The sequence below is a fragment of the Dreissena polymorpha genome, chromosome 9 (assembly GCF_020536995.1).
Source record: "Dreissena polymorpha isolate Duluth1 chromosome 9, UMN_Dpol_1.0, whole genome shotgun sequence".
Lineage (NCBI taxonomy): Eukaryota > Metazoa > Mollusca > Bivalvia > Myida > Dreissenidae > Dreissena > Dreissena polymorpha.
In genome coordinates this window covers 50,071,017-50,085,171 of record NC_068363.1, presented here as the reverse complement: position 1 = coordinate 50,085,171, position 14,155 = coordinate 50,071,017, and the positions used below count along the sequence as shown (strand labels likewise).

General features: G+C 36.1%; 2 protein-coding genes across 5 annotated transcripts in view; one reads left to right on the top strand and one right to left on the bottom strand.

The window, feature by feature from the left end:
- LOC127846488 (uncharacterized) overlaps nt 1–14,155 on the top strand; it is a 496,240-nt gene that overhangs the window by 219,372 nt on the left and 262,713 nt on the right. The gene's annotated exons all lie outside the window — the stretch shown is intronic.
- Nucleotides 1–14,155, bottom strand: part of LOC127846486 (A disintegrin and metalloproteinase with thrombospondin motifs 18-like) — a 146,893-nt gene that overhangs the window by 32,036 nt on the left and 100,702 nt on the right. For both annotated transcript variants that reach the window (XM_052377758.1, XM_052377757.1), the window contains exons 4-8: nt 13,646–13,805; nt 8,565–8,839; nt 4,856–4,939; nt 900–1,059; nt 161–266 (exon numbers count right to left, since the gene is read on the bottom strand). In XM_052377758.1, coding sequence (XP_052233718.1) covers nt 161–266; nt 900–1,059; nt 4,856–4,939; nt 8,565–8,839; nt 13,646–13,805 — 785 coding nt within the window. The remainder of the gene's footprint in view (nt 1–160; nt 267–899; nt 1,060–4,855; nt 4,940–8,564; nt 8,840–13,645; nt 13,806–14,155) is intronic.

Sequence of the window (14,155 nt, the reverse complement as noted above, 5' to 3'; positions counted from 1 at the left end):
AAGGCCTTGGCAAACAGCATAGACCCAGATGAGACGCCACATCATGTGGCGTCTCATCTGGGTCTACGCTGTTTGCAAAGGCCTTTTTTCTAGATGCTAGGCATAAATGGGTTAAAATGTGTAATTTAAAACAAACAGCAAGAATTGATGAGGATCGTACTTGTGTCCCACTTCATGCGCGATAGTGAAGGCAGTAGACAAGCCTGTGTCCTCATTGACCGTGCAACTGCGTACACGGTTACACATGCCCTCCATGGGTGCAAAACCTGAAACATGCAAAAGCAACACATTTTTGTTTTGGGGTAACCAATGATTTGGGATCAAATAATATTACATAGGTAACCAATTCATCCGCTGTATTTGAACAATAAAGAGAAATAATCATTGATTGTATAACCAAATTTGATGCACATATTTTTCTGGCTCACTAATGTATATGGGACGTACTCTGTAAAAAGGGTGGTTAATGCATGTGCGTAAAGTGTCATCACAGGTTAGCCTGTGCAGTCTACACAGGCTAATCTGAGATGACACTCTCGCTTTTATATTTTTTGTTTAAAAAAAGTCTCTTCTTATTAAAAATCCAGTTTAGGTGGAAAGTGTTGTACCTGATTAGCCTGTGCAGACTGCACAGTCTAATTTGAGACGACATTTAACGGACATGCATTTAACCCCCTTTTCACAGAGCAAGGGTCATATACTAGTTTTCATGACTGACAGAAATCAATTACTTTAAAAAATAATAAGAGTCACTCTGTTTCGAATCTTTTGTTTTAAGTGTAGTAGAATTATACGAAAAGGACTGTATTTCTTGCATATGTCTTCCTTGTTACTACATATTCTAATAAAATCGTTAACAAAATTCATGTTAAATTCAAAGATATTGTTTTTTCCCATACCGAGTGTGTCACAGGGTGAGTTTTTATAGGAGCACAGGTCAAGGCCAGTGAGAAGAATGGCATGATCGTGCTGGCGTCCGTTCGCTCCCACAAGCACTGACTGCCATTGACAGAAACTGTTCAGGGTGGCATCTGCATTGTAATCGATGTTCAAACCTCGCTGAAATGAGAAATAATAATATTTGTTATCATTTTATAGAATCATTCATGCTATGACAATTTATGATCTTTGAACCGGAGGCCCTTGGGCCTCTATTGATGATAATGGCGTAATCCCAATAATTAAATTATCAGTTACTTCTTTATTATCATATCACCATCCGCACTAGAATAATTTTACCACTTGTATTTACAATACATCAACTTCTCACAAGTTTTTTTTGCATAATTTACAAAAAGTACTGAACTCACACTACTCTGATAATCTAATTGGTATAACATACTAACATTTAAATCTTATCAAATATTTTAAAAATCTTGGGAACTTTAAATTTGTATAAGTAAATAAAAATTTATCAAGAGATATTTTCATAACCCATTGCCTTGTTTTAGCATTACATTCTAATAAAAGAAACATTTTTTAACAATTATTTTTAAAGCTAGCCCTAAGACAATGACAACTGAACAGGCAAAAAAAAAAAACGTCGTAGTGTACAACTTCACAATTCATTTGATAGCGCCACCACTCCCCCTACAAACTTGTCAAAACCATGTCTCACAACATCTAAACAAGTACAGATTTGGACGTTTTGTCATCTTGAATCACACACTGCGTCACAGAGCTGTTCACTGAGTCACAAACAATAAACGCTTTTGATGCGCTTATGTTGTGAGCACTTTTTGGTCACAGTGCCCTATAGGTCCGAGTCTTAATTAATTTGACAGGTCATCATTCAAGCTATCATCTTTAATTTGATAAAGCTCTTAAGAATGATTGTTTGCAATGAAGTTAATTTAGTTTATTTACACAGGTCAATGGTTTAGAGTCATAAACATTTGAGGGTTTGTCAAATATAGTTCTGCTTGTCTTATTATTATTCTGATAAATGCTTTTTACAAACAAGCAAAACAGTGTTTGTTAACAGTTTCTGATTAAATTTATTTGGAATGATTAAGAAATAAGGACAACAATTGCTTAAATTGAACAAATACACAAACCAACATATACATTTAACAAGAGCACCGCATAACGGATGCCAACGCTCGGCTGCGTGTGCAGTTTAAAATAAATGAAAGCTTGTCAATTTTTTTATTTTTAGAAGTCACAGTGAGCTTGACCTTTGACATAGTGACCCCAAAATGGGTGTGACGTGTAGAACTCATCAATGTGCATCTACATAATGAAGTCTCAAAGTTGTAGGTGGAAGCACTTTGATTTTAGAGCCTATGTTCAAAAGGTTAACAAAATGTAAAGGTTTTAGCATGACGCTGGAAGACGAGGTGGCCATGACAATACCTCGAGTTTCCTCTGAACACAGCCAAGCTAAAAAATTACTGTTAATTGTGAATGAGAGCTTTAAAAAGAACAAGGGACAAAATTGTCACAAAACCAGGTTTTCATTGTGAAAAAAAATCTGATAAAGGGAGACAACTCAAACTGAACTTTTGAAATGAACAAAGAAAATTAACCCCCTTTGTAAGTTTGTTTTAAAATAAATCTATTTTTAGTCGTGGCGACCTTGACATTGGAGATATGCACATGAATTATTTTTTTTGACATTTGACCATGAAGGATGACCTTGACCTTTCACCACTAAAAATGTGCAGCTTCATAAGATACACATGCATGGCAAATATCAAGTTGCTATCTTCAATATTGCAAAAGTTATGAGCAACGTTAAAGTTTTCGGACGGACACACGGACGGACGGTCAAATTTGTGTGCGTATGGAAAGGCGTTGTCCATATACACATGCATACCAAATATGAAGGTTATATCTCAAGGGACATAGAAGTTAAGAGCATTTTTCGAAACCTAAACACAGATTTTGAAACCTAAACGCAGACCCCTACTTCAAGGTCAAGGTCACAGGGGTCAAAATTGTTGTGCGTATGGAAAGGCCTTGTCCATATACACATGCATACCAAATATGAAGGTTATATCTCAAGGGACATTTATGGCCATTTTTGACCTTTGAACTCAAAGTGTGACCTTGACCTTGGAGATATCGACGTAATTATTTCGCGCGACACACTGTCCAATGATGGTGAACAAATGTGCCAAATGATTTTAAAATCTGACAATGAACGACATAGTTATGGCTCGGACAAGCTCATTTATGGCCATTTTTGACCTTTGAACTCAAAGTGTGACCTTGACCTTGGAGATATCGACGTAATTATTTCGCGCGACACACAGTCCAATGATGGTGAACAAATGTGCCAAATGATTTTAAAATCTGACAATGAACGACATAGTTATGGCCGGACAAGCTTGTTCCGCCCGCCCGCCAGCCCGCCCGCCAGCCAGCCAGCCAGCCCGCCCGCATTCGCCAATCTAATAACCAGTTCTTTAAAACCTGGTTAAAAATGATGAGCTTGCAATACATGTAGATCTAATATTGTTGTTTTTTTTCCTTAAGAAAAATGAATCATAATACAAATTACCAAATTTCCTAAATTTAAACAAGATATGTGTTTGTCAAAAACACTATGTCCCCTTTTGCGCCGCTTTGAAGCTATATATTTGACCTTTGATTTTGAAGGATGACCTTGACCTTTCACCACTCAAAATGTGCAGCTCCATGAGATACACATGCATGCCAAATATGAAGTTGCTATCTTATATATTGCAAACAAACAAACACACAAACCAACAGACAGGGCAAAAACAATACGTCCCCCACTATAGTGGTGGGGGACATAAAAATAGTTAGCCTATATCTGGTTTTTATAGTCATCACGTACCTATTTGCTGATGTTATTTTTTTTCAAGATCCTTTTTTTAGTTGGTCGCGTTAGCGGCCAGCTCAATTTACAGAGCATATTTTGCGAATCAGTATGTGCTTAGAAGCCTTAAGTACGGTAAGAACCACAACTCACTCTGCAAGGGACGATTACCGCTGCCTGTCTGCAGCAGATGACAAATGATTCTGCTCTAGCCAGTGAGTGTATATACCCTCTAGCAATGAGTTTATATACCAGCTTGTAAGTCGACATTGGCCAGTCTAGTGTTTATCATTGAAATCTGTATATATTGGCTGCTTTCCGGGAAAACGGGGCTTAATGCACGTCAAATAAGATTAGCTTGTGCACACTGATTAGCCTGTGCAATACGCACAAGCTAATCAAAGACGACAACAGCGAACAACTGCAGTGCCTTCAGCGCTTTGATTTCATGATCTCATTAACACCGTCTCTCGTCTGCCAACTTTATATCCCACAACAGTTGATAATCCCTGTCTGTGACGCAGTTGTAACAATTACACACTTGGGCGACCCAACATAAAACAGCAGACGCACGATGTACCTTGTAGCTTAGTGACACAGGTAATTTTAATGTTAAAATAAACCATGAATAATAAAAATAATGACTCACTTAGATGGTAAGCCTCTGCATCAAAGAGCCTTTTGTATGTTCATGGAGACATAATTAAAAGAAGATAAAGATATAAAACGATACTAAAATTAGCTCCTTTTTTATTTTATGAATTATAGAGGTCTCAGGTTTTATACTGACAATGCAATCCCTCTCAAGAGGCAACTGGTGCAATTTCAACATGTCCTGATTTGATGAAGGTAAAAAAATATGTAAAACGTTATCACTGCATGAGACAGTATATATCAAAATAGAAAAAAACTAGTAATAATTGTATCATAGTGCATGCAAATACATGTTACTTATGTCAATAATATGTTCATGGCATCAAATTAGGAACAGTAAAATCCAGATAAGTGCAACAAGAGGTGTGAAATAGGCAATTGTTGAAGGTTACAGAAAATTCAGTGGAGTTTTACCTCATCTCCCTCCAGAAGTATCAGTCCCACTAGAACTACATTGATCTTGTTGCCTAGGGAACCGTCCTTAAACAGCTGGGACAACTGAAAGCAGATCAAAAATAAATGTATGTACAGCAATTGGCAAAATATAACAACATTAAGGCATTTTTCACAGGTTGCTGAAATGAATATTTTCAAATAAATGGTCTTAAGAATGGAACAAGAGGGCCATTTTAAGGCCCCAAGGCGTTCACCTGAGACCTCAAGGACCCAAATTGCTTTGAGCTGGTAGGGTTTTCAAGGTTTTAAAATAGACTAGAATAGAAGGAGAACTGCATCAACATGTGGCTGCTATGCTTATGAATGAACAAAAACCATTTTCAAATGCATGTGAAATTCAGCGTTTCATGGAGATTGGCAATAATTGTGGCCTCTAGAGTCTTAACAATTTCATTTTCTAATCACAAAGTGACCTAGTTTTTAACCACACATGACCCAGTTTCAAATTCATGATACTTAATTAGTAAGATGAATATTTTCACAGGCTGAGAATTGATTAGGTTCAATGTTCTGCATATGAATGATAAAGATTGAGCAATAATGTTGCACCTTAAGCTCAATCAAATCCTGGTTAAAGACAACTTTTTTCCTTTTTTTCTGCTTATAAAGTTATTTTAGACAAACTGAATTATTTTTTCATAGTTAATACATTTAATAACATTTGCCAAAATACCAAAATCTGCCAACAAGATTCCGTGTAACCTAAAGTGGCTTACAGTCCAATGGAAACAATCTTTGTTACAGAAACAACAGCATTCGGATTTTGTATTTTGTTGTTTTTTTTGTTGGGGGAGGGGGCAAACATATATAAATATATTTATGAGTCATGCTCTGTGAAAAGGGGGTTAAATGCATGTGCGTGAAATGCCTCCCAGATTAGCCTGTGCAGTCCACACAGGCTAATCAAAGAAAACACTTTCCGCCTGAACTGGATTTTTGCAAAGTAGAGACTTTATGTAAATGATAAATACCATAAAAGCGTAAAGTGTCGTCCCTGATTTGCCTGTGTGGACTGCACAGGCTAATCTGGGACAACACTTTACGCACATGCATTTACCCCCTTTTTTACAGTACAAGGCTCATAAACAATAGACCTTCAGATTACATAATCATGATTATTGTTTAATACCATTTGACATCGGTGATAGGGAAAATGATAAGTTACCATGATCAAAACACATCTTTATAAAACCAATGTTGTTTCATCCAGCACATCTTATATAAAAGACAGGATGGACAAAATAATGGAATAAGATATGTCTCATTGGTATTGACATTTTTTTTCATTGTTATTGTTTTAACATAAGTACCACAATTTATTTCCAGAAGTGTTTAGAATTTAGTTCTTTTCATTCTCATGACCATAAAAAGAAGTTATCTGTAAAAGCTGTCAATGCCATCTGGAGACATCAACAAGTATGTTCTTTACGAGCCAGTACAAGGAATCGCAGATAAAAACTTCATAAGGAAATGAATTATTTCAAAGAAATGAGTGATCCAAAACCTGATTATGACAGCCTCCCACATGTCAGAACCAAACCACAATCCTAAAAGAAATCTAAGAAATGTCAGCCATCATATAAACCATAGTACAAAGCCTAATATGTCACTATCAGAGGTGCTTCTTACAAAAGTCAATGTGTTTGATAACATGTATACATGTTTAAATATCCCTAATATAAATATAGACCTTAATACAAACTTAAGTTGTTTACTGCCAACTACTGCAACAATATTCATAATTAAACAAGATGTGCTTGTGAAACACCATGTCCTCATATATTTGCCCTTTGACCTTGAAGGATGACCTTGACCTTTCACTGCTCAAAATGTGCAGCTCCATGAGATACACTTGCATGCCAAATATCAAGTTGCTATCTTCAATATTGCAAAAGTGTACACTAAATGAGCGATTTTGACCCATATATTTGACCTTTGACCTTGAAGGATGACCTTGACCTTTCACCGCTCAAAATGTGCAGCTCCATGAGATACACATGCACGCCAAATATGAAATTGCTATCTTCAATATTGAAAAAATTATGGCAAATGTTTAAGTTTGACCAAACAAACAAAGCAACAAACCAACAGCTAGCTAGACAGGGCAAAAACAATATGTCCCCCACTATAGTGGTGAAGGACATACAAATCAGAATTTGTTATATACATAATGTTGTTGCATAGAAATGTTACTATCCTCAAATATAATACAGGAAACTGTATATTATATAATACATGTTCAACATATTATACAACAAGAGTCCCTTAAGGCCACTAGAAATAAATTTTGCAACAATTATAGGTTAAATAATGATAACACATATTTTTGAATGGGTAATTTATCTTAAATACAGCAGACAGACTGATGCTATCTAAGCAATCATACAGGTGGCTGCAACACTTGTGGTTGCTGATTGCATCTTTCAAATCCTATCTGATGTGCTCAATATAAACATGTATGATAGCAGGGCCCAGATTGAATAAAACAAACTATAGCAACATCAGCAATCCTGGTTTCATGGTCTGCGTCTGCAAAAAAAACAACCTTGCATTTCCTGAGTGCACGCAAATTTATAAAAAAACAAGAGATGTGTTTGTAAGAAACACAATGCGCCCTTCTGCGCCGCTTTGATTTTTGGCCATTGACCTTGAAGGATGATATTGACCTTTCAGCACTCAAAATGTGCAGATCCATGAGATACACATGCGTGCCAAATATCAAGTTGCTATCTGAAGGGACGTATAAGTTATGAGCATTTTTCAAAACCTAAACGCGAAACCTAAACGCAAAGTGTGACGAAAGGACCGACGGACGGTCTGATCACTATATGCCCTCCTTTGGGGGCATAAATAGTAATATCATATGATGATCTTACCATTCCTAAAACACAGATACTGGTACATTTGATTTTATTATCACTTTAACACTTTGCATGCTGGGAAATTTGTTGTCTGCTTAAAAGTTGTTCGCTGAATTTCTAAAATTAGCATTTTCTTTGATTAATTTTCAAAGAATACTATCAGAATAGCAAACAGTTTGGATCCTGATGAGACGCCATGTTCTGTGGCGAGTCATCTGGATCCAAACTGTTTGCAAAGGCCTTCAAAATTCGGTTCCAGCACTGAAAGAGTTAAATTGGAAGGAATCATCTTTTTCACACAAATTATATTACCAGATACAGACTCTAAAATTTTGACCAATAAAATGTTTTTTTACAAATTGAGTTTTTTTTATTTTAAATGGTTTATTCAATACGGCAAAACGTCACAGGACATATACATTTTTAACAGTCATGGTCCTTTTAAATATTAGTTTTTTCACTGACTTATATTGAAAGTTTGAAAACTAATTCCTGATCAATGTGGTTCCCAGACATGTGGCCTAGCCTTAACCCTTTCCCGCTCCACAGAAGCAAAGTGTTAATGGCTATGTGCAACAAGCATGAAACCCAGAACAGCCTGCGAGTAACTCGCAGTCTGTTAATGTTTTATGCTGTTTGCTGCTAATCAGCATCTTGTGGTTGGAAATGAATACACTGGTTCTTTAAAAGTTGAATCTATCAAGAAAAGTCTTCAATTTAATTTGATTATTTAAAGCACTTCAAATGCACAACAATGCATTTCTGGGCAGTAAAGGGCTAAGTTCGTAACAAAACTTAAAGCTCACCATATTAAAAAGGGTGAGAGTGTAGGTGGTGATGTTGGCGTCGCCATGGTTGTGGTACATGTTCTTATCCACGACAACCAACACTTCCACAGTCTTGGGTGTGTTCATCTCCTTAAGAAACTTGTACTTGTACGCAGAACGTTTCTCCACCGAGTGGTACATTTTGTCAAGCGAGTTGTCAATTTCATTGTTGATGAGGATATGGCTTTGTTCCTTGATTTCAACTTCATTAGAATCCAGCATTACGTCTTTCTCAAGAATAATCGAATCCTGACCTGCAATTCACAGTACATGGGGTGTTAGTGGTATACAGTAACTAACAACAAGATCAGACAAAAAAAAGCAACAACAAAAAATGGCAACAACAGCAAGAGAATTATCAAGAAAATCACTATTAGAGGTAACGTGTGTCCATAGAGCACTCATACCACCATCAAAACTCGACTGATGTCAATAGCAAGCTGTTTTACTGTCAAATTTGATATCTAACCTCTAAATGTTACCTTGAACTTTGAGGTTAGAAGACGGATGTTACACTATTCATCATATTATGGCTTATCTTTATGTCAAATTATTCTAAAATCCATACATATATGGCAATATTGTGGGTAAAACTTTTCCAGATGTGGCCAAATTTAACTTCTTACCTCTTATCGTAACCTTGACCTTTTTAGGAAGGCAGATGGGTGTTATAGCAACATTAGGTGTCCTTACGGTTTTTATTAATAGTAATTTATTTTTTGAATTCATAAATATATATGGCAAACTTATGGCTGATTAAGGAAATTTTGCACAGATGGACTTACCTAGAGTACCACAGACGGACAGACAGATGGGTAAGCAAAAAAAAACATCAGCAAAAAAGGCTACAAAAGTGACAGTATAAATACAAGCAGAACAATCAAAACCAAAAGCAGAAGAACAATAGCTGCATCCACATCAGTGGCAGACAAAGTAACAACAGCAGCGACACAACACAAAAATGGAATCTAAAAAGGCCAACAGCATAAGCAGTTGCATATGGGCTGCATCCTATGCCACAGCAGCGGAATATCTTTAAAATAATCAATGTAATTACAAAAATAAAACTTGTTTATAGACACCTTTTATCACAAAATTTCCTCCATTCTATTTCATTTCTTTTTCTTTTCCCTTCCTTCTTCCCTCCTTCCGGCCCACCATCTCTCTTGATGACAATCATATCTACACAACCTTTTTTAATGTTTGCAATTATTTTAAATAAATGGGTACCCAGACATTTTCAATTTTCAGCAAAAGATTTAGCAAGTGTGAAAATCATCTATTTAATGATATTTTTGACAATAAATCTGCACCTGCATAATAAAATGTGATTACATTTTGTAAGCTCCTAGACGAAAGGTGTGATCTGAAATTGCATCTTGGTCAAAAGCACTAGACATTGAAAATAGATCTGAAAAAAGGTTTTAAAAATGAGTCTTAAACATACTTGATAAACCTGAATAAATTCATATTTGCATTATACCAATTGAACAAAAATTACACACACCAATGTATGCCATTGCAACAATATAAACAGAACACAGTTCATTTCTATGACACTCTTGGATTTTTCTCAGAAAATATGCAAATTAAGGCTACTTGATTTAGTTATGTAAAAGGGGCATGCACAACTAACCTTTCTCCCATAAGAAGCAAAGTGAAAAAGGCTTTTGCAACCAGCATAAAACCAGAACAGCCTGCGAGTAAATCGCAGTCTGCTCAGGTTTTATGCTGTTTGCTGCTCATCAGTAACTTAGGGTTGGAAATGAAGCCTTTAAAACTTGAATCCAGTGAGAAAGATCTTTAATTAAATTTAACTTTCTAATGGACTACAAATGCGTCAAAAAACGTATCTAAGTGGAAAAAGGTTAATACAATGTGACAGTTCTAGTGTGACCTTAGACTGAACTAGCCTGCATTATTCATAAGAAATGCCTCAGTTCAAAGGTGAGCAGACGGCCCGGTCACATGACAGACTATTGGTCATGTAGTATGCAGATAACTACATTAAACCAGACAAAAGCGAACACAAAACCGCCATAATGACGCATGTAAATGTTTTATGAAAACCTTGTCATACATAATGAAAGTACTCATCAGCTAAGCTTCTAAGAAAGGTCATGGGAGGTCATAGGAGGTGTTTTTTTGTCATTTTCTAAGAGAAAAGAATTATTGGAGAAGCACTCAAAGCAACTGGTGAATGAAATTCATTTCATAAAATTTTAATTCACAGTTATTCTTTTGATAATTTGTATATGCCTGTTTTAAAACAACGGCGAAAATTAGCAAAAAATCTGATTTGGCAGGCAATGGGCGGGCCAGCAAGCTGCACAAATGATATATTCAGAGCATAACTTTGTCCAGCATGGATCGATTGTTACCCAACAACAGTAGGTCAAAGTTCATGGCTACAATTCAAGATCAAAGGTCAACTTTAGGAAATGTATACTTGACACTTTGTCTTGATGCATGGATTTGAACTAACTTGGCAGAATGGATCACCATGATGACACTCTGTCAAACCTCAGGGTCACAATTCAAAGATCAAAGGTCAAATATTACCATTTTCACCAGCATGGGTGGATTTTAATATAACTGTTCCAAAGTGATCAGCATGGTTAGGCTCAGTGTCATGCGCAGTAACCTGGAGATTTCTTGGTCCAAGGGCAAAGTCACAAGTCAATTAGCACCTGACACTTTGTCTGGAGCATAACTTTGTCCAGCAAGGATGATTAAAAAGAACCTTGACATTAGTAATAAGCATAAAATGACAGAGTGTGTCCCATGCAATAACCAGATCCCTAGGTCCAAGCCAAGGTAAAAGTCACAATTCAAGGTCAAGGTAACATTATGGTATTTTTAATAGTATGAATAGATTATCTTATAATTTGCCATTAAGAATTAGCATGATGAGGCAATATTGCAGGTAGGAACCAGGTCCCATGGTCCAAGGTAAAGGTCAAAATTCATGGTCGCACTTTTCTGGAGCAAAGACAAAATTCACAATTCAAGATATATGGTCATATGTTGGTATTCTCAATGAAAATTAGTGTTGTGCATAATGAGGATGCAGTGTTACAGATTACAAGCAGGTATGGTCAAGGTCATAGTTCAAGTTTAACCCTTTACCACTTAGATACATATTTAACCCTTTACCACTTAGATACATATTTAACCCTTTACCACTTAGATACATATTTAACCCTTTACCACTTAGGTATGTATTTAACCATTTACCACTTAGATACATATTTAATCCTTTACCACTTAGGTATGTATTTAAACATTTACCACTTAGATAAATATTTAACCCTTTACCACTTAGATATGTATTTAACCCTTTACCACTTAGTGGTAAAGGATTAAGTGGTTAAAAGCATGCTGAGAGGTACATACTATAACCAAGTCCCTGGGTTGTGGGTCATCAATTGTGGTACATAGACATCAATTGAAATCAAGACTTTGTCAAATCTTTACTGAACTTACTAACAGCCATATCTTGGGCGGTCTTGTTAAAAAAAACAAAAACAAGGGCATAAGAGTCCAGTCAAATGCTTAAATATAATTTATAAACACTTTTTGACGATGTTGGAACAGCGTCCAAGGTTTGAAAACCAGTAAAAAATTCTTCACAATGGCGACCTATGTAAAAGACCGAGCCAGTCCGATTGAGATAACTCGATTTTTCAGTTACTTCCCTTGGCATTCGCCACTGCGTAGGAGATTGCTCGTTGATTTTCATTGATAACATTCTCCTAGCAGAGTTGTCGTTCGTGTTGATAAAGGTAAATATTAATAGAACAGCATATCCTGGGGAAACAGATTCAATAAGTGTATCAGAACGTTAATTTCAAATTAGTAATTTTACATCCATTTTATTTTTATGGACCAATGAAACAACTATATATTTTCTCTATTTTGTTTGATATTTGTTCTCGATTTAATAAATAAATTGCGAATAAAAACATGTAAAATTAACTTTTTACGTGATCACAAAACTAAAGAATGTGAACAATTTCGAACCTGCAAATTGTAAACGCTGCACTGCTATGATATATATAGATAAAACAACATTTCTTTGCGTAATTGTCCGTCCCGCTAGCGCAGTGGTAAGGACGTTCGCTTTTTCACCTTTACGACACCGGTTCGATTCCCGCTCCCGGCGCAATGTTATATTTTGTATGTTTTGTGGTCACCATTCCTGACAGTTGTTTTTTTCCGGAAAATCTCCCCCCCCCCCACCGCAGCATTTGACCATATAAAAAATTAAAAAGTATTTCAGTACAAAACAAATAGCTGAAAATTGCAGCTATCATTCAAAATTCGTCCCAACTGAAGTCAATCTAATCTTATTAGGTAGGAGTGCTGGACACACTCCGGATTCCAACATTATGCAGCCTCAGCGCGGAGGTAACTCATTACCTTTGAAAAACACAAATACACACACTGGGTGCAGCCTAGGCGCGTATAGACTCAAACAAGGCAACAAACTCAAGTGCGGGCACAATCATTCAAAATTTACATATTGGATACGATATTCTAACAGAAATTACACAACCACCTAAGTGTACATACCATGTTTGATATTTCGTTCGATTGTTAGATTTCAGCATATACATGTATAAGGTCATTTCGCTATTAGTTAACTTATCCATATGTTCGTGGGCGAACTCGGATAGTCAAGTGCTCATACGATTGAGCTCACATGGTCCGGCTATGTGCTCATACCTACTTTCGAGAATCATCATGAATGTATTGCCATACTTAATGAACAAGAATGTGACCCGCCTCCCAGTTTCGCTCAATGGGTCAAGTTACCCATGGGTACTACTTCCCCGTACCCCTAAACTTTTTTTCGTACCAAAAATGTTTTGTACGCAAAAAATTTTCGTACCAAATTTTTTTCGTTCCCAAATTTTTTATCGTACCCAAATGTTCGTATCAACATACACAATTGTGGTGATATAGATAAACTTAAATTGATGTTTTATATCCATCCTCTTCAAAAGCATCGTCACACCAGTACTGCCAGTACTTTGATTGAACATGAGTTTCCTTACCTGCTTTCTTTGCCTCATATCTGTGTTGATTGCGTGAGTCGACCAGTGATCGCTTGTAAAGTTTATGCGGCTGCCCAACAAAACCGGACGAACCATGGACGGAAGCCTCTTTAACAGGCTCAATCAAGTAGTCATCATTGTTTCCACGAATTATGCCATTCTGAAACAAACATTTATACATCATTGTAGGTAAGAAATGCTCTGAATATTATGCTAGTAAAAATAGCAAAGTTAACAATTTATTTCCCGCTCAAAATAAAGCTTTCCCATCACAGCTACAACCTACCCTATGGGTACAATGGTTATGACATTTAATAAATCATTTCATTATTGATTACAGACACATTAATGGTCAAGGTATTAAACCAAAATACAAATGACCTTGTCTTCAAAATACTTGTTTTGTTTGTTTTTGTTTTTAATGTTTTTTCTTCTTAATAAGAAAATAAGTGTAATGTGTTCACAAATTTTGTAACAAATCTTCAGATACAATCTAACAAAATTAACATC